Raw genomic sequence first — 25992 nt, 5'->3', positions numbered from 1 at the left:
GGGATGTGGATATACTCCCAGATGCTGTCCTAACTCACAGACACTCAAGAGGGGTAGACGCTGAGGCCTCTGGAGCCAGGACCATGAGCCCAGAAAGTGTCCTGATGTTCCTGGAGCAGAATGGGGGCAGCAACTTCCTCCCCCTCCTTCTTAGAGAGGGCTCCTGCAGAGCCAGATTTTGCTTTATTTTTTGAGACAGGGTCTCACTCTGTCGTCCAGCCTGGAGTGCAATGGTGTAATCATGGCTCACTGTAGCCTCAACCTCCTGGGCTCAAGTGATCCTCCTGCCTTAGCCTCCCGAGTAACTGGGTCTGCAAGCATGTGCAGTACACCTGGTTAATTTTTTTTTTTTTTTTTTTTTGAGATTGAGTCTCGCTCTGTCACCCAGGCTGGAGTGCAGTGGCACCATCTCGGCTCACTGCAGCCTCCGCCTCCTGGGTTCAGTGATTCTCCTGCCTCAGCCTCCTGAGTAGCTGGGATTAGTTTTGCACCTGGCTAATTTTAAAAAACGTTTTGTAGAGGTGGCGGTCTCGCTTTGTAACCCAGGCTGGTCTTGAGCTCCTGGCCTCAAGCGATCCTTCTGCCTCAGCCTCCTAGAGTGCTGGGATCCCAGGCTGAGCCGCCGTACCCTGCTGAGGGCTAGGTTGAAAGGGCAGTCTTGGAAGTGGAGGGGGCGTGGCTGGGAAGGGATGTCCAGGCACAGGGCTGAGCCGAGGCACAGACGTGAGAGCCTTGTCTGGAGGTGCGGTCAGGAGACTGTGGGCATCTCCTGCAGACTTGGGCCTTTCCATCAGCAGATGTCGTTTTAGGAGAGTTCTAGTTCCGTAGTAGAGAGGAGAGGTCATTCCTGGGTGGGGCCCTACCGCAGCTGCACCAGGGCTGGGGGTTGCCGCAGGCAGGTGAGAGCTGTGGGTTCCACTGTTGGCGAGGACCTTGCAGGTGGCCTGGGCTCACTATGCACCCCGTCTGGATGAGCAGACTGAGGCTTGAGAGCCAGCCCACAGGGGCTGGGGCCTGGGACCTTGGGGTACCCATGCAGTGGAGTGTGTGTGTGAGGGGTCTGTGCCGCGGGAGGTCCTGAACCTTGGGGTGGGAATGAACGTATGTGGGTCTGTGCTGGGGCGGGTCTCAGGCTGAGGAGAACTGTTGGCCTTGCCGCATGCCTGTTTCTGTGTGTGATGTATTTTTCTTTCAATAGAAAATGCCAGGAAGCCAATCAGAAAATCCAGGAACTCCAGGCCAGCCAAGAAGCAAGAGCAGACCACGAGCAGCAGATTAAGGTGAGTCACTCCGTGTCAGTGCCTTGTGGACATTCTGTGGTGGCCTTGACTTTCCTGCCCCTGTTGGCCTTTCTGCGCTGGTGCCGAGCTCCGTGGTCCTTCTGTGAGGTTAGCTGCTGCCCTGTGTGCTGGGCACTGTGCTGGGCACCAGGGATGCTGTGGTGAATGAGGCAGATGCTTCTGCTCTTGGGAGCGTGTATTCTAGAGGAGGGAGACTGACCACAAACACCAAGAGAAAATGTCCATGTGTGTGATGACGTCAAGTGCTGATGAGCGTGAGAAGATGCTACAGGCATAGAGAGGTTGAGAAAGCTGCCCACAGTTGCACAGCTGGAGCTGGGTCTCAGTCAGGGCGTCTGACTCAAGCTCAGGCTGTGCCATTTCCTTGTGGAGGATGTGCCAGGGAGACGTTGACTCCAGATCCCTCTCCTGCCTCCTGTTGCCTGGAGAGCAGCCTCCAGACCCTGTGCTCTGGCCGTGCCCTCTCAGCCCCTATGCACCCTCACCTCCACGCTTCACACCAGCTCTTCCTGGCTGCAGAGCTGCCCAGCACCCCCAACCTGGCCTCTGCCATGTCCGCTCCTGGTGGTGGTCCCTGGCCCCTCGCAGCCCTCAGCCCACCTCTCAGTATTTTCTGGCTGGCAGGGCGATGGACTCTGTTAGTGTTTGTTGAATGACCGTCTGGTTTGGTCGTGGTTTCATAGTCTGCCTGTTCAGTGACTTGCTGCTCACAGATGCCAGCTGTCTGTGTCCCAAGGGGACTGGGTACCGTAGGGAAAAGCCTGTCCTCACTATTGGAAAGACTGAGCTGTCACACGTGCTGCTAGAGTGGCAGAAGTGGGCTTGACACGGGAGGGGTGGGACGTTTTACCATGGAATGCCATCCTGGACCAGACTTGAGACAGACTTTTGCTCCTGGAGAGCTCCCCGAGGGCAGGTGGTGAGCACAGCAGCCCGGCAGTGTGCAGTGTGAATGCCAGCTCCCAGTACGCGGGGGGCTGGGAGGTCGGCGCTGGGAAGAGCTGCCCTGGAGTGGATGCTGAGGCTCAGTATTGGAAGCAGCTTCGAGGCCTCTGGTGCAGCCCAGGAAGGCCTCCCACAGGAGAGTCCTGAGGCATGGAGGCTGCTGAGGACCTGGGGCAGTTTAGCAAAGGAACTTTGTGACCTCAATGACTTTAATTTTTAATGGATGGTATTTTCTAGAGCAATTTTAGGTTCACAGCAAAATGAGCAGAAGGTAAAGCTCCTGTGTACCCCCTGCCCCCGCTCCTACACACACAGCCTCCCCTGGTAGAGTGGAGCACGTGTGACGGTGATGAACCTGCCTGGACACATCAGTGTCATGCAGAGTCCACGGGTCATGCGAGGGTCACTCTTGGAGTGGGACAGTGTATGGTTCGGGCAGATGTAAAATGTTCTGTATTTGCCATTGGAGTGTCACACAGAAAAGTTTTACTGCCTAAAAATCCTCTCTGCTCCCCCAGTCAATCCCTGCCTCTCTTCTTCTGAGCCCTTGACAACCCCTTCCTTTCCCAGAACGTCATGTGGTTGGATCCTGCAGTGTGTGTAGCCGTTGCAGACCGGCTTCCTTCTCTTAGCCGTGTGCGTGTGATTTTCTCCAGGTCTCTTCGTGGCTCATTTTTCCCTTCTTCTCTGTCCCTGGCCTCCATCAGGATCTGGAGCAGAAGCTGTCCCTGCAAGAGCAGGATGCAGCGATTGTGAAGAACATGAAGTCTGAGCTGGTGCGGCTCCCTAGGCTGGAACGGGAGCTGAAGCAGCTGCGGGAGGAGAGCGCGCACCTGCGGTGAGGGGTTGCGGGTGATGGGGCAGCCGCCTCGAGTGAGTCTGGGTTTGTGCACATGGAGCCCACCGTGCAGACCCTGTAGGGGCAGGGCTCCTGGGCTCTTGGCCTTATCCCTAGGGTGTGTGGCTATTTGAACGACTCTTTGTGGCACTGCCAGGGAGATGAGAGAGACCAACGGGCTGCTCCAGGAAGAGCTGGAAGGGCTGCAGAGGAAGCTGGGGCGCCAGGAGAAGATGCAGGAGACGCTGGTTGGCTTGGAGCTGGAGAACGAGGTGAGGGCCTGTGTGGTGTGCGGTTCCTGTGGGTGTCCTCTGCCCTGCCTGGAGGAGCCTCGTTATTGTGGTCACACCCACCAGCTGCTCACCTACAACATGGAGGTTGCTGTGATGGGGTGGGAGGCAGAATCGTGGTCCCCAGAGAGGTCCATGCCTCATCCTCAGAGCCTGTGAACACAGCACCTTCCCTGGCAGGGCGAATGAGATGACTGGTCAGCTGGCCCACAGTGGGGAGGGGCTCCTGGGCCATCCTGGGGGCTCAGAGTGATGTGAGAGGGACTTGGCAGCTCTTGCTGGGTGTGGAGATGGAGGACGGGCCACAAGCCAAGGAATGTGGGTTCTCTGGAAGCTGGAAAGAGCAGGGAAGTGGACTCTCCCCTGGAATGTGCAGAAGGAACACAACCCTGCCAACACCAGGATTCCAGCTCGGGGAGACCCATTTTGGATTTCTGATCTAAAGTACTATAAAATATTACATTTGTGGCCTTTTTTTTTTTTTTGAGGTGGAATCTTGCCCTGTCCCCAGGCTGGAATGCAATGGTGCGATCTCGGCTCACTGCAACCTCCGCCTCGCGGGTACAAGCGATTCTCCTGCCTCAGCCTCCTGAGTAGCTGGGACTACAGGCGTGCGCCACCACACCCAGCTAATTTTTGTATTTTTAGTAGAGATAGGGTTTCACCATGTTGGCTAGGATGGTCTTGATCTTTTGGAACTCATGATCCACCCACCTCAGCCTCCCAAAGTGGTGGGATTATAGACGTGAGCCACCACACCCGGCCAGGCTTTTTAAATATTAATTTTTTTTTGTAGAGACGGGGTCTCCCTGTGTTGCCCATGCTGGTCCTGAACTCCTGGGCTCAAGTGATCCTCCTGCCTTTGCCTCCCAGAGTGCTGAGATGACAGGCGTGAGCCTCTGTGCCGCACCGATTTGTGTTGTTTGAAGCCACTTAGTTTGTGGTGATCTGTTTCGGTTGCAGCAGGAAACTGGTACAGAGGGTGAGTCAGAATGCGTGTAGCACTGTGAGGATCAGGGCTGGCAGGGCCCGGTGCTGGGGGTGTTCTGTCTTCACCGCGGCAGTTGGTAGGAAGGTGTCAGTGCTGGAAAACATCCTGCAGTCACGTTGCAGGCAGAGGAGGAAACTGAGGTTCAGAGAAGCTCCCTCTCTTGCCCGGTGCACAGCAAGTTTGGACCAGAATTTAGGCCTTCTGGCCCCTGCCTGGGTCCTCTGTCCTTCATGCCACTTCCCTGTGGCCACAGCCACTGCCCTCTGTGCCTGGCACACCTGTGCCGCCTTTCTCCGGTGGTTGTGGGGCCTGGCAGGAGGGCAGACTCCATCTGCAGTGCTCTGCAGCTGCCCACCTGTCGGGCTGGCCACTTCCAGAGTCCCCCTTGGGTGGCGTGGCGTCTCTGTCCTCTTCAGAGCTGTGATACAGCCAAGGTCATTTTGGGGCCTTGGCCTTGTGACCCACGGTGAGGTGGCTCCCTGCCAGCGGGGGTATCCGGCAGGGACTCTTCTCTCAGGTGCTGGGTTCTGTAGGAGCTTAGCCTGAAAAGACAGCTCCCATGCGACATCTTTTCTCTCTCCCGCGGTGTAATTTATTGTTTGATGGTTGAAGAGTTGGGGCTCTCAAGCCACACTCCGTAGTTGGGTGCTTGCTGCTCCATGTCCCTGGGCCAGCTCCTTCACCTCCCTGTCCGTCTCCCCGTCTGCACAGGGAGGAGTGGTGCTGGCTGCCTTGTCGGGACTGTGAGGCTCACATGAGTCTATGCAAAGTGCTCAGAGCAGTGCCTGGCGCGTAGCGAATGTTCTGTAGCGTTGGCTGTCGTATAGTTACTAGTCAAGTGCGTGCCTGCGCATAGGAGGGGCTGTGAGAATACCTCACTGACTTGCCGAGTGGAGCGTTGATAAGCTTGGCGCTGGGTGGAGGTGAAGCGAGGCCAGAACAAAGGCACAGAGTCCCTGCCCTCAGATTGCTTCCGTCCTAGAAGGGCCGTGAGACTCACCTCTTTGGGATGTGGCTCAGCATGGGACAGGCATGTGACACAGAGGGGTGGGCTGGCCTGTAGGCAGTGATGTCACCCTCCCTCATGCTCCAGTGTGGCTGCCCTCCTCTCCTAGGGCCTGCTGGTCCTGGTCTGCTGTGTGATGGCGGGAAGTTTGGCTCCAGGACTGAGTCTGTCTGCTCCAGGGCTTGGCTCCCTGAGGAGCCCCTGGAAGATGGGGGAGGGATGAGTCCTAACGGCTCAAGGACCTGAGGCTGCTCCCTGGGGCACAGTCAACCCCAGGATCCTTTCTGAGGCTGTCTGCCTTCTCCTTCCACAGCCACACGTTGCTTTTAGCTTGCTGGGATTCATACTTGAATTTACGGGGCCAGGAAGGAGTGAGGCAGGAAGCGCCAGTGTGGCTTCTGCAGTTGGGGAATAATAACCCGGCCACTTCCAAGCAGACTTGGAGCATGTAGCGCCCAGCTCAGAGATGAGGGCAGGCTCTCCTGAGAGGTCAGGGACTTAGCACCGTGATCATTATTGTCAGTCTTATGTGATGATCCTGTGGCAGGTGATGACAGGGTCTGTGCTTTTGTTGTCTTTTCAGAGGCTGCTGGCCAAGCTGCAAAGCTGGGAGAGACTGGACCAGACCACGGGCTTGAGCATCAGGTAGGGAAGGGCAGGTGTCTCCGGGGTCCCGCCTTCTTTGAAGGGTCCTGGGGGAAGAGCAGAGCCTGCTTCCAGCTCACCAGCGCAGTCTCCAGCCAGGCATCTCTGTGGCTGGTGGGGGGCATTTGTCCCGGGCTGCTCAGGTTTAATGAGGCCTTTCCCAGCGGGTGGGGCAGTGGAACCCAGTGACTCATCCTGCTGAAGCCTTAGTAACATCTTCATTCAGAAGCGGAATATCCACAGCAAACCAGTGGCAGGCGTCTGATTGCCCTGCGTTGCGGGGCTTTGTGAAAGGACTCTTTTTGGTGTATACCGAGGAAGTAATTGCTTTTGGGGGAAATCATTCATTTTAGGGAACTGTAACCAGTGGAGATGAACTGAGTTTTTAGAATTAAGAAAAACCCACTGTATTAGGCTGTTCTTGCATTGCTATAAAGAAATACCAGAGACTGGGTAATTATGAAGAGAAGAGGTGGAATTGGCTCACGCTTCTGCAGCTGTACAGGAATCATGGTGCTGGCATCTGCTCGGCTTCTGGTGAAGGCGCAGGGAGCTTTCAGTCATGGCGGAAGGTGAAGGGGGAACAGGTACGCCACAATGCAAAAGCAGGAACGAGAGAGTGAGAGAGTGAGCGAGCTTGAGTAGTGTTGGGAGGGAGGTGCCACACACTTCTAAATGACCAGATCTCATGAGAACTCACTATCATGAAGACAGACCCAAGCTGTGAGGGATCCACTCCAGGATCCAAACACTTCCCACCGGGCCCCACTTTCAGCACTGGGGATTACAATTCAACATGAGGCATGGGGCAGGGACACAGATCCAAACGGTTCTCACCCACCATAGTGGAAGATGATTGTCTGGTGCTTGTAGCAGCCTCTTCACGCAGTCTGTGCCAAGCTGAGTGCCAGCGCTTGGGTGGAGGGATGTGGGGTGGAGCTGCCGGGGGACCACCCTGGGTGCTGGGGATGGTATTCTTATAGACAGGTAGCTGAACCGTTCCCAGGTCTGGTCCTGTGTGTCCCCATCCATCCCAGGACCCTGTGCTCATCTTTCTCCAGCAGCTGCTCAGTTGGCCCCTGCCCTTCAGTCGCGGTGCCCCTGCAGGTGACCACCTCCTGGCAGCTCTGGTCTGGACCCCTCTTCCTGGTTGCCCTGTGTGCGCCAGGTCTCGAGGAGGTGCAGGAGTGATGCTTTTGAAGGAGCCATCAGAGCCTGGGGCTCAGGGCCCCTGGTGCTGGTGCCGAGGTGGCCTCTTGTTGTGTTTGCTTGTGAGATTTCAAGGCTTCCCACTTCTTGCCTGTCTTTCCTGCTGTTCTTGGAAACTAGGCTGAGACTGAGACTCTCTGAAAGAGCTATCCTTTGACCACACCGTCCGACTGCTGGTTCTGGAATCCATTAGCTTCTCATCAGCATTACTGGCTTCAGTTCTCTGTCACCTGAAAGTGCCTCTTCGTTTTCTTTGAGCTTTGCTAAGTCAGAGCACGGCCCGGGCTGCTGTCTGCTCTTGAACTCCCCCTGTAGAACACAGACTTCTGTAGGGCCGGCCTCAGCGGGGCCTAAATGCTTTGTGCTTCTGTCTGTTCTCTGGGCTTATTAATTGCTTGGAAGGCGACCCTTCTGCTCCCAGGCATACTCTGGCCAGATGAGAAACCTCTGTGACTTCTTTCCTGTGAAGGGACATCAGAGGCCCCCATGTGCCTGATGGGCCCGGCCCTGCTGGAGGGTCCAATGTGCAGTTTGCCCTGGAGCACTGGGTGTCAGTCGGGCACCAGACCTGGCACAGCTGGCTGCTGTCTCTGGCTGGTTTCGAAGTACTGTGGCTCCTTTCAGCCCTGTTCCCGCATCTGAGTTCCCTGCCTGGGCATGGCTTGTGTGAGGGTGAGCTGGCCTGGGGGTGCTGCCTGGGTGTGGCCAGCATGAGGGCAAGCTGGCCCCAGGGGTTCTGCCTGCCTGTGTGTTCTGTGTTCACTCTGCCCTCCCTGGTGGCCAGGCCCTGGATGAGGGAGAGGAGGGGTTGGTCTGTAGGGCTGGTGGAGGTGGGCTGCCTGTGCCCACCACCAGCTTAAAGTGGGCGGGAGGCAAGTGGCATGCATGTGTGGCGCCCTGCAGCTTTGATGAGGAACGTAGATAGTTCTTCGGAGTCTGGATTCAAGGCTCCCCCCGCACCCTGCCACCAACAGTAAGACCTGTGTCAAGTCACTGCGCTGCTCTGGGCCAGTGTTCTCTTTATTGAAAGGGGGACACGGAGCTCTTCTCCCAACTGCGTGTGAAGATCCGACGTGATCGTGTACTTGCGGAGGGCCCTGTGAGTTGGAGAGGGCTGGTGCGAGCGTCCTCTCTGAGCAGCCAGAGGCTGATGGCCAGGAAGGCGGATGGAGCCGTCCTCACTGTGGGGGTTGACCCCTAGTCTCCTGTGTTGGCCTTGGCTGTGGGCCTGGTAGAGGGCAGGTTTCCTCACGTGCTGGGTTGCCTGCCATGCCTGGGCCCCTTCAGGGCTCCCCACCGCTCCTTGTGTTGTGCTCCACAGGGCGGGTGTCTGAGTGTGGTTCTGCATCAGGCCGTGATCTCGGGTGACTCACGCTCGACGTCAGAGGGGGTGGTGCTCATGCCGCAGTCCACGGGAATGCAGGCTGGCGGTCCCTAATACGGCTCCTAGAATCACCGGGAGGATTTGGTAAACGTGTGCATTTCTGGCTGCGCACAGTGGCTCACACCTGTAATCCCAGTGGTTTGGGAGGCTGCAGCAGGGGGATTGCTCGAGCCTAGATGTTTGAGATGAGATCAGCCTGGGGAACGTAGTTGAGACCCTGTTTGTACCAAAAAAAAAAAAAAAAAAAAAAATTAGCTGTGCTCAGTGGTGTGCACCTGTAGTCCCAGCTACTCAGGAGGCTAAGGTGGGAGGATCACCTGAGCCCAGGAGGAGCTGTGATTGCACCACTGCACTCCAGTGACTGAGTGAGTCCCTGTCTCTAAAAAACAAAAACAAAAACCAAAGTGGATTTCTGGGTAAACCTGAGATGCACTGGGCTTTCTTTTCTGTTTTTAGGGAATTTTTAGGGAACAGGTTTGGGGTAGTTCTTAGGAATTTCTGAAGCCCATGTCTGGCAGCATTGAATGTGGTGATGAAGTGGGCAACAGGGACACAGATGTAGTGAGAAGCTGGGACCACGGGGGCCACGGCTGCCCCCATGGGAGGGCTGAGTGCATTTGCTATTCTTGTGTGGAGACATGCGTGCCTCTGTGGGCGAGCTTGGGGATCCCCTCCTCTCAGCCATGGGGACCTGAGGTGACATCAGATGTCCTGGAAGCAGAGGGCTCTGTGGCTGGGAGTGCCCTGGGCCTGTCCCGGGTGGGCTGGCATCTGCTTGCCTTTGGGCCCAGGCTTTGCTGGGATTTGGGGCTTGCCGAGGCCCGAGGCCCCGTGGGTGTGGAGGAGCTGCTGCCACTAGGTGGTGCCCCCGCCTTGGTGATCCTTCCCACAGCAGCTTCCCTTGGGTCTCTCTGGCCTAGTGGACCGCTGCTCTCCCACCATGGGACTTGCTTGCTGACGTTGGGGTTTTGGTCGATGGGGATGTGAGGGGCTTGTGGCCACTGTTCCTGACAGTGCCTTCAGGGGGGCGCTTCTGGCTGTCCCATGCCTGCCTTGTTTCTGACCAGTGTCCTGGGGCCCTCAGGCCTGTGGGCTGTGGGCTGTGAGCTCCTGGCATTGAGGTCAGACGTCCTCTGTGTGGGCCCTTCCCTAAGGACAGGGCGCTGACATCCTGCAGTCCTCAGAGGGCTCTTCGGCCTCGCCCCGGGCTTGGATAAACCCTGGCTGAGCCCCAGGAGAGAGTGGCCTGGTCACCCTCTTCCCCATGTAGGGCTTCTTATGTCTTAGGAGAGGAGGCTGGGCAGGTTGGCTGGGGTGGGTCAGTGAAACCATGGGAAGACCCTGTGGAACGAGGTCCTTATGTGTCACACAGGCCTGGGCACATGTGACATGTGCAGCACACGGGTTCATGCAGGCTGGGGGCATGTTAGTTTCTACGACTTTGAAGTCACAGGCAAGGAGGGACACAGTGTGTGTGGATGAGCCTGTGTGAACACACGTGGGGAAGGGCAGGATGCCAGTGCCGGGAGTGTGGTGTGGACACCCTCATCCTTAGGGTGCTGGAAGTTGGGCTGAGGGAGTTAGCAGCAGTGCGAGGCGTGTGTCTGGAGGCAGCGATGTGATCAGCTTGGTCTCCCAGGAGCGTGGTCTGTCTTGGGGAGTGACTTACGGGTGAGGAAAGTGGATGCCAGCACACACCCTTTGAGGTACGTGTCATCCTCGGCAAGACCTCGGGCACAGGAGGGGGAGGAGGAGTAATACAGAGAGGCCAGTGGGAAAGATGGCGTCAGGCTGGAGCCCATCTGGGAATGCAGGATGCTTGCTTCTCTTTGGAAAATCACCTGTTTCAGTAGAATGAAAGGGGGTGCAGGCCATCTCCGTAGGCGAAGAGCACAACCATTTGTAACAATCCAAAACTCGTTTGTGATTGAAAATTCTCAGCAAGCTAGGAAGAGAAGAGAACTTCCTCAACCAGGTAAATGACACCTGCAGAAAACCACAGCTGATATAATACAAGGTGAGACTGACTGCATCCCTGACATGGAGACCAGGCAGGGTGTCTGTTCCCTTCACCCCTGGTCGCACTGTACTGGAGATCTTCACCAGTATAATTAGGGAAGCAAAAAGAAAAGATGGACAGACTGGAAAGGAGGAAGTAAAACTGTACCTGGAGACAACATAATTATCTATAGAAATTCCCAGGGAATAAATGACAAGCCAGTAGGACTAAACCGTGAGGTTTACAGGGTCACGGGATACAAGGACAATGTACCAAAATGGGTTATGTTTCTGTATACTAGCAGTGAGCCACTCGAGGTACATACCACGTATGATGGCATCAAAGTCCATGAAATATTAGGAATGCATATAAGAAAATCTGTGTAAGATTTGTACACTGAGAAGCTTAAGACACAACTGAGACATTAAAAGATCACCTGATGTAGAAAAATGGAGACATTGTAAGAGGAAAAATGAACTCTTTTCCCCTCTGCTCTCACACAGCCTCTGACACCAGATACTGGAAGGTTTCGCCCACACCAGGCAGTTCTCCAGGGGTCACCAGCTGGATGTCCTGCAGCCTCATCTGCACACTCTCCACCTGGAGTTCCATCAGCTTCCAATGGGTCAGGGCCCAGTCCCACACATCTGTGCCCCCTTCAGATTCCAGGTGCAAGTAGTAGGCCGGCATCTCTGCTTCATTTTACTGTTTTCTTCTCTTCCTTTTTCACTGACGTCAGCTGTACTTCTGACTGACAGGCTGTTAAACGAGGCTCCTGCTACCCACTCCTTGGGTTTCATTAATTGGCTAGTGTGGCTCACAGAACTTGGGAAGACGCTTTGTTATGTTTAGTCATGTGTTATAAAGGATGTTATGAATAATACAGGTGAACAGGTTGGCAGAGTGAGGTATGGGGAGAGGCGCGGAGCTTCCGTGCCCTCTCTGGGCACACCACCCTCCAGGAGCCTCCGTGTGTGCAGCTCTGAACCCTGGCCTTATTTGTGGGTTTTTATGGAGGCTTCATCACAGGGGCATGATTGATTACACCATTGGCCGTTGGAAATCAACTCACCCTTCGGCCCCTCTCCCCTCCTAGGAGGTTGAGGGGTGGGACTCAAAGTCCCAACCCTCTAATCTCACCTTGGTGTTTCGGATAACCACCCTATCTGAAGCTGCCTGGGGGCTGCCAACCAGCACTCAGCTCATTAGTTCACAAGAGACACTCTTCTCACTCCAGATAAGGAGCTGCATGTATGTCAGGGAACAGAAAGACCAAATATATATTTCAGAGTATCATAAAGGTACTGTGGTCGTGTATTGGAAGATTCATTACTGTTAAGATGGCAGTTTGCTCAAATTGACCCAAATATTTAACGTAGTCCCAATCGAAGCCCCAGCAGAAATTGATGAACTGATCTCTAAAATTTCTTTTTTTTTTTTTTTTTTTTTTTGAGACGGAATCTTACTCTGTCGCCCAGGCTGGAGTGCAATGGTGCGATCTTGGCTTACTGCAACCTTTGCCTCTTGGGTTCTAGCGATTCTCCTGCCTCAGCCTCCCCAGTAGCTGGGACTACAGGCATGGACCACCATGCTTGGCTAATTTTTGTATTTTTGTAGAGACAGGGTTTCGCCATGTTGGTCAGGCTGGTCTTGAACTCCTGACCTCAAGTGATCCACCCGCCTTGGCCTCCCAAAGTGCTGGGATTACAGGCGTGAGCCACTGCGCCCGGCTGACAATTTCTAAAATTTCTATGGGAATGTAAAGTACCTATAAATTGTTATAGCCATAACAGTTTCAAAAAAGAACAAGTTATACAGCTTACACTGGCCAATTTCAAGACACGTTGTAAATTGCATAAATTGAGACACTGTGGTATTAAGTATAGACATATGTAAATCAGGAGGACAGAGTAGAACGTTCAGAAATGATTGAAGAATACGGTGTTGATTGTTGTCAAAGTGTCCAGGTAATTCAGTGGGAGAAAGAATCTTTTCACCGAGGGTGGTAAACCAGTAGGCTGTTCGTGGTGAGGATGAGCCTTAACACCTGCCTCATGCTGGACACAAGATTTAACTCAAATGACGCGTAGACCTATGTGTAAAAGTCACAAAATCTGGAAGCTAGGGTTTGGCAAAGAGGTCTTACGATACAACGAACATGAACCGTGAATGAAAAAATTGATAAATTAGACTTCATCAAAATTGAAAACTTCTGCTCTCAAAAGACACAGTGAAAAGGCAGACCGTAGACTAGGAAAATATTTGCGAGATATTAACATGTATCTGACCAAAGATGTGCTCCAGGATAGAGAAGGAACTCTTACAAATTAGTAAGATTACCATAGTTTAAAAAATGGTCAAAAGACTTTTAACAGATACTTTATTATTTATTTATTTTTTTGGAGATGGAATCTTGCTGTGTCGCCCAGGCTGGAGTTCAGTGGCATGATCTTGGCTCACTGCAACCTCCGCCTCCCAGGTTCAAGCAATCCTCCAGCCTCAGCCTCCTGAGTAGCTGGGGTTCCAGGTGTGCACCACCACACCCGGCTAATTTTTGTATTTTAATAGAGACAGGTTTCACCATGTTGGCCAGGCTAGTCTCAAACTCCTGGCCTCAGGTGATCTGCCTGCCTTGGCCTCCCAAAGCACTGGGATTACAGGTGTGAGCCACTGTACCCGGCCTGCTTTTAACAGATACTTTACAAGAGAAGATATATAGATGGTAAATAAGGATATGAAAAGATGGTCAACATTGTTAGTTATTAGGGGAATGCAAATTAAGACTGTAATCGCCCAACAGGGTTCTTCTTGCTGCCCAGAAAGCCAATGCACTGAGAACGGCAGGTGTGGCAGCAGAGAGGGAGTTTAATGATTGCAGAGCCAGCCGAGGGAGGTGGACGCGAGATAACTCTCACATCTGTCTCTCTGAGAATTCGCAGGCGAGGGCTTGAGGGTGTTTTGGCGGGCAGCGGCCTAGGCAGTGGTGAATGCTGGTTGGTTGTGTTGGGGATGCAATCATAGGGGTGTCAGGACTGTCTCCGTGCAGCTGAGTCAGTTCCTGGGAGATGGGGTCACAAGTCCAGGTGGCATCTCTTGATCTGCTGACATGCTAAATCTGAAAAATATCCCAAAGACCAGTTTTTTAGGTTTCACAGCAGTGATGTCTGTAGGAGCCGTTAGGGAAGTTCCGAATCTGACAACGTCTGGTTACGTGACTCCGGGCAGCAGGCACTGTAGAAGAGCAAGCTAAGTAAGCAGTGACAGGTCATGGTTTACCAGTGCCTGTTCTTTAGCAAAGTTCAGGCCCCTGTAGTAATGCCAGTCTTAATCTCCAAACAAGGACGGGTGTCATTTTTCCTTGCCTTGAAGTTTAACTATAAACTACATTCCTCTCATAGTTATCTTGGCCTCTGTATTAGAATAAGCAAAAAAAAAGAAAAAAAGATCCTGTGAGGTTAGAAGCAAGATGGAGTCAGTAATGTAGATTTCTCTCGTTACTTAAAATTCTGTAAAGGCCGTTTCAAGACCGCAGTGAGATACCACTGGGCACCCAATAAAATGGCTAAAATTAAGCAGACTGACCATCCTGACTGCTGGCAGAGATGCAGAGCAGCCAGGCCTGTTTCCCCTGGGAGTAGCAAGTGGTACGGCCACTTTGGAAATGGTTTGGTAGCTTTGTACACACTTACGGTGTGACCCTGCAGTTCCATTCCTCGGTATTTAACCTAAGAGAAACCCAAGAGAAAATGTGGCCTCATGAAGACTTGTACAGGAATGTTTGTGGAGCCTTATTCTAACAGTCTGAGAGCAGGAACAACTGAGGTGCCTGTCAGCAGGTGAAGGGATGCGTGGGCCGTGGTGTCTCCACGCAGTGTAATGCGCGGCAGCGGCGGTGCTTGGAAACATGAACGGGTCTCTCTTGCTGAGTGAAGGAAGCCAGACTTACTGAGTTTATACTTACTATACCATCCCATTGATTCGAACTTTTTAAAAAGGTAAAACTGAGCAACAGTGACAGAAAGCAGGTCAGTGATCCCTGGAGTCTCGTGCTGGGATACGATTGGGGTCTTATGGGGTGCTAGAAATACCCTTTGGCGTAATGGAGGTGATCGCCGCACAGGTGTACACGCAGCAAAGCTCATGACACTGCTCTTGTCAAACTGTTCACATGCGCAGATCATACCTCACTCAAGCTGGCCTGTCAACAGCAGACGGTCAGCTCTTCGGATTAGCTGTGAGGGGAAGGAAAATTCCTTAGTGGCGACTTGGACTGAATTGGAGAGTGGCCTGGGGGTGCTATTTAAGCCAGCCTTCATTTGGGGAGGGACCCATTCCCTGAGTTTATGGAAGGCCTACAGCCACGGCTGCGTGCACCTCCTGGGTCTTTGGTACGTCACAGGAGTGCTGTGAGGGGTGGCAGCATGTGGGGTCAGTGCAGGCTGCAGAGGGTCAAGGAGTTTCACATTTGATTAAAAGCAGAACAAGCTGCATAAATGCAAATGAATGGAATGAAAAGTGGAACGTGGTCTTCCTTTCCTGCCCTCCCTGGTGACCTCACTCAGGGCTGGGTGCCCCGTGTCGCAGCTTCCTAGCCATCGTCACCTTGTGTTCTCAGTATTCCTGGGGGGCTGTTCCAGAATAGAACTGATTGCCCCGGAGGTGGGCAGCAGGGCGTGCTGTGCTTGGCCCCAGTTTGTCTTTCTAGGCAATGCCTGATGAGTTTCCTGTGTGTCGTTCTGGAAATGTGTGTACATAGAAGCTCTTTATGTACTCCCGTCACCTTTTAAAATTGGGGCTCCTTCCACAGTTTTATTCTGCAACTTTTTTCACTCAGTTTTTGACAGTTTTTTGGCCCCAGCGCAGGCTGGTCTGCTGAACTTCTTTAAAGAACTGCAGGGTGTGCTGGAGTGCAGACGGACTCAGACTCCAGCAGCCCCTGTTGATGGACAGTTAGGGTGTTTCCAGCTTCTTTCCCCAATTAGCCATGCTATGCTGGTTGGGTAAATTCTTAAAAGGAGAATTTTTAGTTCAAAAGAGATGTGCGTTTGAGACTCCTAGCTGGTGCCACACCGCCCTCCCGAAAAGCATGAGTGCTGTGTGCTCCCGTCACGGCGTGTGACTGCCGTCACCTAATTGGGGTGGTGTGCTTTCAACGTTTCTAGAGAGATTCAGCTCGAAGTCACAGTACAGTGAGGAGAGCAGGCATCTTCAAAGGCTTGGCTTTTCAAAACTGTCATTTAGCAGCTCCCACTGAGGGGGACCCTATGAAATAGGAAGGGAGTGGGTGTCAAGTCCTGTAGCCGAGCCCCCACTTCAGGGAGGAAATCATTTGCTCGTGGCCAAGATGCCGCTGTTTTTGGCTCCTTGCCTGTCCCGTTGTGCCTGAATCTGGCCTTGCTTCCCATCCCGCGAGTGGGCATTATACCCGTCAGCAGGGGCAGGCCTGAGGGTGTGAGGAGGGGCTGCAGAGGAGGCTGGGCTGGGGAGGTGGGAGGCGGGCATTGCTGGCTCAGAGTCCTGGCAGCTGTGCCCACCTGGAACTGCTGACCCATCCCCTATAGTCAAAGCTGGGCACCTGTCAGTGCTGACCTGGACGTTTTCCCAAAAACCTTTGTAGACTGGTCAGATGACAAGTCTCAGGGCCCAGCTTCCCTGATGTGTGAGGCCAATTAGGAGGACAGTGAGGGGATGCATGATTTTCCTTCTAAGGAGGGGTCTAATTGACCAGCCTGGACAGTTTTATTATCCTAGTTACCGTGCGCGTGATTTGTAATTACCCGGCTGTTGAGTTGATCAATACCAGGCGCCCTGGTGGTGCTTGGGAAGGCGGGTGACTGTCAGGTACGTTGGTCCATTTTAATTTGGCGCCGGTTTGGTTTTCTTTGGGGCATGGGAGGAGGAGGGGGAGAAGCGTTTGGCCTTCTGGCTACTTGAGTGAGCGCGGCCCTTTCTTCTGGGCCTGCATGCCGGATGCCTCGTGGTCTGGGCCACGTTTTCCCTTTTTGTTTGTTCATTCGTTCACCATGAGCTGCTCTTGTGGAGCCCATGATCTGGAGGGAGAAGGATCCCTCAGGCCTGTGCGTCTGTGGTGTGCAGGTCCCAGGACCCTGGAGCTGGAGAGTGGCGAGTGTGCTGCCCTCCAGAGGTGCAGGCCAGGGTGGGGCATGAGCCAGGTTCCCAGCTCCGTCCGAGCATGGTGCCTGCCATCTCTCCTCTTCTCAACCCCAGCTCCTCCTGTGGCTGAGTCCTGGCCGCTTTCTGCCTTGGGGTTGTGTTGGTTTTCCGTAAACTCATCCTCTCAATGCTGAGCATTGTGAGTTAAGAGCTGGGGTCTCCCTTTAGCACCCCTGAGCCGGACGTGCAGTAGGCATGTGCTGAGCCTTTGAAGAGTAGAGGACTGAGCGAGGGCGTCTCTGTGCCTTGCAGTTGGTGGTGATGTATGGGCGGAGCCTCCAGCGCTCTTGGCTGCTGTGACAGGGCCCCCCTGGGGTCCTGCACTATCCCAGCGAGACCCCCAAAGCAAGGCCAGCAGAGAGCTTCCTGACAGCTGCCTCGCTTTGGCGACGTCCCTGGCTGGGGTGCAGCCTGTGCCCCTCTCCGCCCCCTTGTGAAGTTTCGGATGGGCGTTCCCAGCAGCGCTGACAGGCTCACGCCGCCCTTGGGCTTCATTCCAGGTACGGTCGGGCAGGCTGGAGACTGTCAGAGTCTGGGGGCGGTGCTGTGGGTGTTGGAACCCCGTAGGGAGAGGCGAGAGAAGGGCTTCGCAGAAGAGACCGTTGGGCTCCACCACCACATGTGCCTGGCTGCACAGACAGCTGAGTGCTCTGCGGCGTATCCGGGTGGAAACGCTATCACCTGGTCTCGGAGCACTTTTTGGGGCTTTTCTCCAAGCTTTGTAGATAGGGCTCTTCTACTTGTAGGTCTCTTTTTAAATTGATTTTAAAAAGTCTAAGGCCAGAGCAACAGGCTTTAGACAAGTCCGGCTGCCATAGGTTCCAGGATTTATTTTAGAGGAGGCGGTGGCATCCCTGGTGGTATCTGGGGTCCTGTTGCGTGCTGTCCCCTCCTTGTGGGCTAGGGGCTCCCAGGGTGTCCACGTCCCTACTTTTACAGGTAGAGCAGGGGGTGCCCTGGCGTGGAATGGAGGAAGGGTCTGGGCAGCTTTGTGATAGGGCTGGTAGTGGGGGGATTTTGACAGGCGGCTTGAAGCCAGCGCCAGCCGAGGGCCAGAGGCAGAGAAGCTGAAGGCCTCCTCTGGGCAGCCCACCACTCCCTGCCCTTCTCTCCGAGGACTTCCCAGCAGTGCCGTGGCCTTCGGAGAGCTGGGGTCTCAGGCAGGCTACGGGGAGCTCCACAGCTTCCCACCTAACATTCCTCAACGTCAGCTTTGGGGCTGTGAGGTGTGACCTCTACAGGATCACCTGGGGTCACTCCCTGCAGCCAGCTGTAGCTGTCATTTGTGTCAGGAGCTGCTGGTCTTGCCTGCACCACCCACCCTTCCCGCCCTCCACCTGCCCTGCATGGCCTGGGTTCTTGGAGGAACAGGAGATCCTGAGCTGTTGAATTCCTGGGACCCGCGGTCACTTGGCACCCGCATCCCGCTCCTCCCAGCTCCTGCACGCTTCTCACTGGTGTGGTGACCTGGAATCAGGCGCCCTGACTCTGCTGGACAGGCGGGAGGGGAGGCTGGGCCGAAGGGTGGACCAGCCTTTGCACGCTCAGTGGCTGCAGGGGGGGCCGTGTGCAGGAAGCAGGCAGTCCTCGTGGTAGCACCGTTTGTGCAGAGCCATGGTGGGGAGAGCGGGCTTGCGTGAACAGAAGTGCTGTGAGATGATCACTTCATCACAAGCCAGTCAGCACCAGCCTGTGGGGCGGCTCATGTGGACTAAGTGATCTGACTTTCCTGGCTTTTGTTTGACGATGTTTCCACTGTTATCCAGGTGCAGAGCTCTGATCTCCCACGATCAGAAGTACCGTATGCGTGTCTTACCTGGGCAGAATGCAGAGACCTTCACTGGCAGCTGTGCGTGGACCCTGGGGCTCTGTTACACAGCCAGGTGCTGAGGGGCAGGGCTCCGAGCCAGGCCAGCGAACCTTCCTTAGACCCCCTGTGTGCAGGCCTGGTGCCTGGTGTCGGGGGCCCAGTGGAGAACAAGATCAGGCTGTTGCCATGGGACTTTCGTCTGGTGGGGAGTCCTGAGGAGGATGTGGATGAGGTGGAGAAGAGGTTTCAGGTGAACACAAGTGTCCACCCTGCATTCCAGGGTGGCAGGCGGCCCGGGGCGGGTGTGGGGTGGTTGGGTGGGCGCCCCGCGTGCTATGTTAGTGTAGGGTGGTGCACACCTGGCCGGCAGGCCTTGGTCCCACTCTTCACCCTCCACCTGTCTTGGGTGCGCCCCGGGAGGGGTGGAGGATGGAGGCCAGGCGTGGGAAGAGCTCTGAGACCCTTGGCTTCATGGAGAGTGTTGGGCAGTTACCCCTCCCTTGCCCTTGGGCCTTTGTGAGTGTGGCTTCCTGGAACTCTGGGGGATTTGTCACCAGTGACTGCAGGGGGCTCTCCCGTCCCTTTCATCCAGGCTTCACTGTCTGCCCTAAGCTGGGGACTGGTCCAGCTGACCTGGATGGTGCGGAGTGTGGGCCCTGCTGGCCAGCATGGCGTTGGGAAGCACCTAGGTGGGTGGTGGGTTGGGTTGTGGCCTTACGTGCGGAGTCTGGGCTGCAGCTGAGAAAGCCGTCTCCTAGGACCAGGACTCTGGGTTTGGGAGGCTGGAGGTCTTGGCCCAGCAGTTCAGTGGCTGCCCGGTGTGTCTGCCTGGCCTGGCCCTCATCTGGTTTCCGTTGTCTGGGAGGCACCCCTGCCCTTGCCAGGCGGGGCACTGCGGGGGCGCGGATGCGGAGTGGAAGACTGCTGATTTAGGAATCGAAACTCCAGGGACATCCGTGTAGCAGAGTGATTCTAAGATGATTAAGAAAACCATCAATGATTTAAAGAAAGTGTTCACTGCAGTCCTTATTGAGCGGTTTGCCACGTGCAGGGCGTGTGGGGGTGGCGCACCAGGCTGCAGGCGCCCTTCATGACGGCAGGCAGGGGACCTCCTAGGAGTCTTGGCTGTGACACGTGAGGTATGAAGGCCAGAAAGGTGAACGTGTGGAATCTGTGACCCAGAAGTAACAAACTCCTTTCTTGGAAAGCAGTTAGGTATTCCATTCCTTAGTCCATATGCCATCATTTAAAAAGGCCAAAACCAGAGACCTAGAGAATGTACCTGGAAGTTGCAGTGAGACCGTTTTTGATCATTGAGGCCTTTCTGGGGCTCAGTTTCCTCGCTTTGGAAATGCCATTTTGGCAGGGATCTGCTGTGGGGCATCTCCGTGCAGGTGGAGCTGGAGTTGCACATCTTTCTCAGGCTGGCATCATACAGGCCCCAGTGCACTCTGGCAGGGAGGGGCAGCCCCCTCCTGGATAGCCCCACCCAAGGCTGGGAGGACTGTGAAGGGGGGATCCCACTGCCTGACCTCAGCCTGTTGGGCCCCACAGCGCGTCTCTCTGTGGACTGGTCGCCGGCTTCCTGTGGCCTGTGTGTCCTCCGAGTGGCTGGAGCTTTGGAACCCTATTCTGTAGCTTGGAGCTCCTGAGCCCCAAAGGGCAGGGGCCTGGTTCCTCGCCCATCCTTGCCCAGCCTGATGGCCTGTGCTTGTGGACTGTACGTGGGCACCTGCTTTAACACCTGGAGGAGTAGGGGCTACCAAGAGCATGTGGCTCTGGGCCTCCCTGGGAGAGTCACTCAACGGCAGGAGAACTGAGTGGGACACATCAGGGAGTGTCTGTCTCATGGACGCCTGTTGGCCTGCAGCCTGGAGAGGGGGCCTGAAGTGTGTGTGCCGTGCTCTTGACCCCCAGGAAGCACTCGCCTCTGTTGAAAGCCTCGTGCCGCAGAGCGCGATTGCTCTCCCAGGTGGACGGCCATCACGGGCTCCTTGCTTCGGCGATGCCAGCACTCCTGGTGTTGTGTGTGGCTGGCTCCCCGTTGTCTCAGCCCTGGGCTTAGAGCAGGCCAGGTGCTCAGGCAGTGGTTTTGTTGCTTGAAGGGGGGTGTGTACCTGGCTGCAGCCTGTGGAGAGCGTGAATGGCTGGCAGAAGCAAAGGCGGGCTCTTGGGAGATGAGAGCAGGCAGCCGGCCTGGAGGCTTCCATGGGGCTGGTCAGCTCCTGCTGGCTCTTCCTGGCACAAATCCACGCTGGGCTGGGTGCCTTGGCTCACACCTGTAATCCCAGCACTTTGGGAGCCTGAAGTGGGAGGATCGCTTGAGCCTGGGAGTTCAAGACCAGCCTGGGCAACACTGTGAGACCCTATCTCTATTTTTAAAAATAAAAATATAAAGATAACTCTTCCTCCAAAAAAAAAAAAAAAAAAAAAAACACCCAAACTCATGGTGGACCTTGGGCGCTTGTGGGGCAGAACTGGGTATGGTTGCCCCGTCCTGGGCCTGTTCCCAGGCCTGCTCCTAGAGGAGGGGCTGATGGGCCCTGTGGGTGCAGGGAGATGGGGTCAGTCACAGGCTGGGGCCTGGGGGCTGGGACCCGGGGGCTAGGACCAGTTTTGGCTCTCAGGCAGGGAGGGGTTGTGAACTCTGTTTTGGGAATGTGTGTTTGAAGTGTCAGTGATGTAGCCAGAAGGAGGTGTCAGACAGCAGCCGATGTCAGGCCTGCATGGCTCCTAGAGGAGCCCTAGGGCTGGCCTGCCCAGTGAGGGGCAGGGATGAGCCGGCCTAGGGGAGTGGCAGAGCCAGAGGAGCAGACAGCTGGCCCGAGTCTGGAGGGATTTTGGCGTTTGCAGGTGGCTTTGAGCCTGAGGGCCAGTGCCCCACCGGGTCAGAGAGCTCTGCAGCCTGCCAGTCCTGGTCGTGCCTGTGTCCGAGCTTGGGCCCCTGTGTGCAGGGAGAAGGTGGCTGCGCAGTGCACGTCGTGTGTACCAGGCGTCGGCGGAGTGATGCGTGGGTCGGGGCGGGAGATGAGAGGAGGAGTGAGGAGAGGCTAGAAGCCTCCAGGGCAGTGGGGTTTCTTCCTCTTCTTCACTGGTGAGTGCTTCTTGAACACGTAGGTGTGCAGGCCTGGTGCTGGGTGCTGGGGATACAGCTATAAGTCAGGGGCTGTTTTCCAGTCCTCTCAGATCTAGCTGGCCATATGTCTGCTAGGTCAAGCATGGCTCCTGAAGAGATGACACTTGAGAGGCTGGCAGCATGTTCCAGATAGGGTGGGTGCTGGCAGCACACAGGTTGGCCAGATGCTGCGTGTTCGGACAGTGTTGTGTGGCTCCAGCTGGTTCTAACCACAGTTCTCCTGGGATGTGGCAGAAGCTGGACAGGTTGGCAGGGATCTGTCCTGTCCTGAGGGTGGTTTGGACCGCGTCCTGCAGGTCACAGGAGCCACAGAAGGTCTTCATCAGGGAGGAGCACATCCGCCAATTGTGAAGGGGCCTCTTTCCTCACTGAATTCGCAGGGCGAGGACCTGGCGCCTTGGCAGGACCCTGCTGGTGGAAGTCCCTGGGGCTGTCTGACCCGCTGCAGGTTTCAGCAGCCCCGAAGTGTGGGGAGGGTGGGCGGTGTTTCCTGTTGTCAGTTGAGAGCCTCATGGGGTAGGAGCCGTGGAGTCAGCCGCGTTGTAGTGAGAGTTAGAATTGAGCTGCACGGTTGCCGTGAGCAGGGAGCCCGGCCGGAGGCCTTCTGACTTCTGAAGAGGGTTCGTGTTGAAGGCCAGACTCTCCCTGTTTTTCTGTTTCCTCTTCAGGTGAATGCCTGTTCCTTTGTGACCACAGTGTCTGTGGGTAGCACTGTGATTTTGGAGACGCTCGTTTGTTTGTTCATCTGAACATTTATTTGGAGACCTGCCGTTTGCCAGGCTTTGGGCTGGCTCTGGCGATGCTGTGACGAGCACAGCACAGTCTGCCCACGTAGTGCACACACACAGACAGCTTTAAACAATGAAAACAACAGGGGTGCCTCCTCAGATGCGATCAGTTGGAAGATGCCGCAGGAGCATTTTGCGGGAGTATCTTAGTTGGAGACGGCCTTGTTGGATATGAATGATGCTGGTGGGAATGAAGGCCAGACGTTTTCCCTGGTTTGGAAACAGGTGGCTTACAAGAGTTTCTAGAGTTTATTTGTTTAAAGACAGACCCTGTTGTCAAGAGGGTCTTCACTTTGCTGGCAGGATGGCACTGTTGACGGTGGTGGTTGGCTCTAGAGAGCTGCTGTGTAGTTGACAAAGCCTGTTGATAATCAGCGTCTCATTCGTTCTTCCTCACAACCCTGTGGACTAAGCTGGGTTCTGGGAGGGGCTGACTGGCCCAAGGGCATCCAGTGAATTTGTGGCCCTGTTGCTGGAATGCTTGGCTGATCCTGGAGCATGGTGGGCTGTGCCCTCAATAACCTCCATCCATCTGGCTGGCCACATGGTGCCATGCAGCTGGATCCTGCATTTTTGTGAGCTGATCAGCCCGATGCTGGCACTGAAAGGATTCTGTTGGGAGCTGCCATCCATTTAGCCTGAGCAGAACTCAGCACATGTGCGGGCATGAAGCCCATCAGCTGATAGCTTCTCTTTCAGACCTGATGGCTCCCAGCCGAACTTTGGCAAGAAGGACCTACCAGCCTGCTGGAGGGCTGACCTGCCTGCCTTTGCTGGGAGCCAAGCACCTCCTGGCAGTTCTGGGATTTGGTTTTCAGTGGGAGGAGGCTCTCTGCAAGGTAGAGTAAGAGCAGTAATTACTTGGGAGAGGAAGCGTTTAACTTCTGAGGCTGCAACACAATACTATCTTGTTCGCGGAGGTGGCTGAGTTAGAAGATTAGCAATTAATTTTTTATCAGGTGCAAACTACTCTTCAATTTCATGGAATCAAACAGTCCTCCCACAGCAAGGGAGGGGCAGGCTTCCACCCCATGTAATTTTTCAGAGCACTGCTGTTTGTCTGCTTTTGAGCTGATAGGAATTATTTACGAGTCTATGTGGAGGACATTTTGACACACAATTCTTGGTATTACCATTTGCTCTTTCTAGTTTTTACTTTTCCTGCATTGCTAGCGTTTACTGCAATTAGGTCTCAGGAGTATTTTGCCTTTTATTAGGATTGCAATTACAAAATGCAGGTATCAACTAGGTTCCTTTAAATCAAAGCTCACTTTTTATTGACTCGGATAAGAAAAGTAGATATTTTTAGTAGACTGAGTTGAAAAGAGTGTCATTGGTAGCTATTACAAGCATTTCTTTTAGTTTAGGTGTTTTTATTGTTTACTAGAGCTTAGCCGAAGTGGCATAGATAACCCAGTAGGGGTCACTGCTAAGTTATCTGTAAGTTTTCTAAGCTTGAGCTTTAGATTCAAATACTTTTTTTTTTTTTTGAGACAGAGTCTTGCTGTGTTGCCCAGGCTGGAGTGCAGTGGCATGATCTCTGCTTGCTGCAACCTCGGCCTCCCAGGTTCAAGCGATTCTCCTTCCTCAGCCTCCCGAGTAGCTGGGACTACAGGTGCGCACCACCACACCTGGCTAATTTTTGTATTATTGTATTTTTTTTTTAGTAGAGATGGGGTTTTGGCATGTTGGCCAGGATGGTCTTGAACTCCTAACGTGAGGTGATCTGCCTTCCTTGGCCTCCCAAAGTGCTGGGATTATCAGCATGAGCCACTGCGTCCAGCCCAAAGACTTTTAATAATAGAAAATGTACTGTCTCTTGTTTCATCATTTAGTATGCTAGGTTTTCTTTGAGTTTCTGTAACTAAACAGTGGGTACCTATGATAGGTTGGGATGGATTTAGGGCAGAGTCTGGTAAGTTTTTTCTGTAAAGGGCTGGGTATTAATAGTAAATATTTACTTTGTAGCTTTGGGGGCCATAAGGTCTCTGTTACAATTACTTGGCTCTGCCTTTCTAGCCCAGAATAGGGTGATTAGCCCTCACGGCTTGTCTGGGACTGAGGAGTTTTGCTTGGGAGGTGGGACCTTTCATGTGAAAACTGAGATGACCCAGGATGAAACAGGACTGTCACTGATTTTAGTGCAAAAGCTGCTGTAGACGGTGCGTAAATGAATGGATATGGCTGTGTTCCAGTAAGACTTTATTTTCAAGACAGCTGGGGTGGGAGTAGGTTTGGCCTGAAGGCCATGCCTGCTAACTCCTACGTGAGGATACAGGGCTAGCCATTTAATTTTGGTTTAAAAAATCCATGCAGAGGCTGGGCATAGTGGCTCACGCCTTAATCCCAGCACTTTGGGAGGCTGAGGTGGTAGGCAGATTGCTTGACCTCAGGAGTTCAGGACCTGCCTGGGCAACATAGTGAGACCTCATCTCTACAAAAAAATACAAAAAAAAAAAAAAAATTAGCCAGGCATGGTGGCACGCACCCATGGTCCCAACAACTTGAGAGGCCAAGTCAGGAGGATCACCTGAGCCCAGGAGGCCGAGGCTGCAGTGAGCCGAGATCATGCCACTGCACTCCAGCCTAGGTGATAGAGCAAGAACCCGTCTCAAAAAAAAAAAAAAAAAAAAAAAATCCATGCAGAGCCTTGCTGCCTTTTCCCTGCAGCTTTTCTTTCCCATGCAGAGCCTTTTGCTACCCACACAGCATCATGGTGGTTTCTTCCTTTCCAGATTTGGGACAGTTGGGCGACGGTGTGGCCTTGCCCGAGGGTGGTTGTGGAAGAGAGCCTAGGGTGAGACTGGTGTCTCCCGGATTGCGGCTCAGCACCTGCTCTGGCTGGAGCCTTGGCAGTGCACAGTGAGGTTTTCCGGAGGAATCTGGAGTTACCCGCGGCTGTGTTACCCCTTGGTAATAATTTTGAACCCTTATAAATTTGCTCCCAGGGTTGCGAAGTGCTCATTTCTGTCTCACCTTTTTTTCTAGTAGCCGAGGGTTCCCAGGAGCACATATTGTGATCATGTCTGTTCCATTCAACAAATATTTGTTGAGGGCTTATGACGTACCATGGCGTATACTGGCTGGGAGATGCGGCAGAGAGCAGGATGCATGGTCCCTGTGCTGAAACTCAGCACAGCAATGTGGTGCTGGGGGCGGAGGCGGGGAAGGGCTTTGAGGACCAAGAGTTGGAGGGCCTTGCTGTTCTAGCACAAGGACCGTCCTCTGGGCGGGGACGCTTTCTCTCCAGGACGTGGTGGCTGTCGGAGCTGGGTGGCCCTTGTCTCACCCCGGTTGCTTGGGCAAGTGAGTATGCTGGGGCGTGGCTTGGGCCGATGGTTTGTGAGCCTGCACCTGTCAGCCTCAGTTTGGGCTCCCTGTGGGGCATGTGAGTCCCTGTTCTGACTGAGGGTTGGGTTAGGGTTTCCAGCCTCCCTGCCCCTGGGAAGAGGCTCCACCCTCCTCCACGAGTGCTG

The 25992-nt window shown here is 54.4% G+C and overlaps 1 protein-coding gene across 19 annotated transcripts in view; it reads left to right on the top strand.

The window, feature by feature from the left end:
• MAD1L1 (mitotic arrest deficient 1 like 1) overlaps nucleotides 1-25992 on the top strand; it is a 420579-nt gene that overhangs the window by 14559 nt on the left and 380028 nt on the right. For all 19 annotated transcript variants that reach the window (XM_031013142.3, XM_031013141.3, XM_031013143.3 and 16 more), the window contains 4 exons: nucleotides 1199-1280; nucleotides 2954-3084; nucleotides 3242-3356; nucleotides 5955-6016. In XM_031013142.3, the coding sequence (XP_030869002.2) occupies nucleotides 1199-1280; nucleotides 2954-3084; nucleotides 3242-3356; nucleotides 5955-6016 (390 nt within the window). The remainder of the gene's footprint in view (nucleotides 1-1198; nucleotides 1281-2953; nucleotides 3085-3241; nucleotides 3357-5954; nucleotides 6017-25992) is intronic.

The sequence above is a fragment of the Gorilla gorilla genome, chromosome 6 (assembly GCF_029281585.2).
Source record: "Gorilla gorilla gorilla isolate KB3781 chromosome 6, NHGRI_mGorGor1-v2.1_pri, whole genome shotgun sequence".
NCBI classification, from domain to species: domain Eukaryota; kingdom Metazoa; phylum Chordata; class Mammalia; order Primates; family Hominidae; genus Gorilla; species Gorilla gorilla.
Note: the sequence above shows the minus strand (reverse complement) of the source record. Positions and strands in the feature narration are given on the sequence as shown.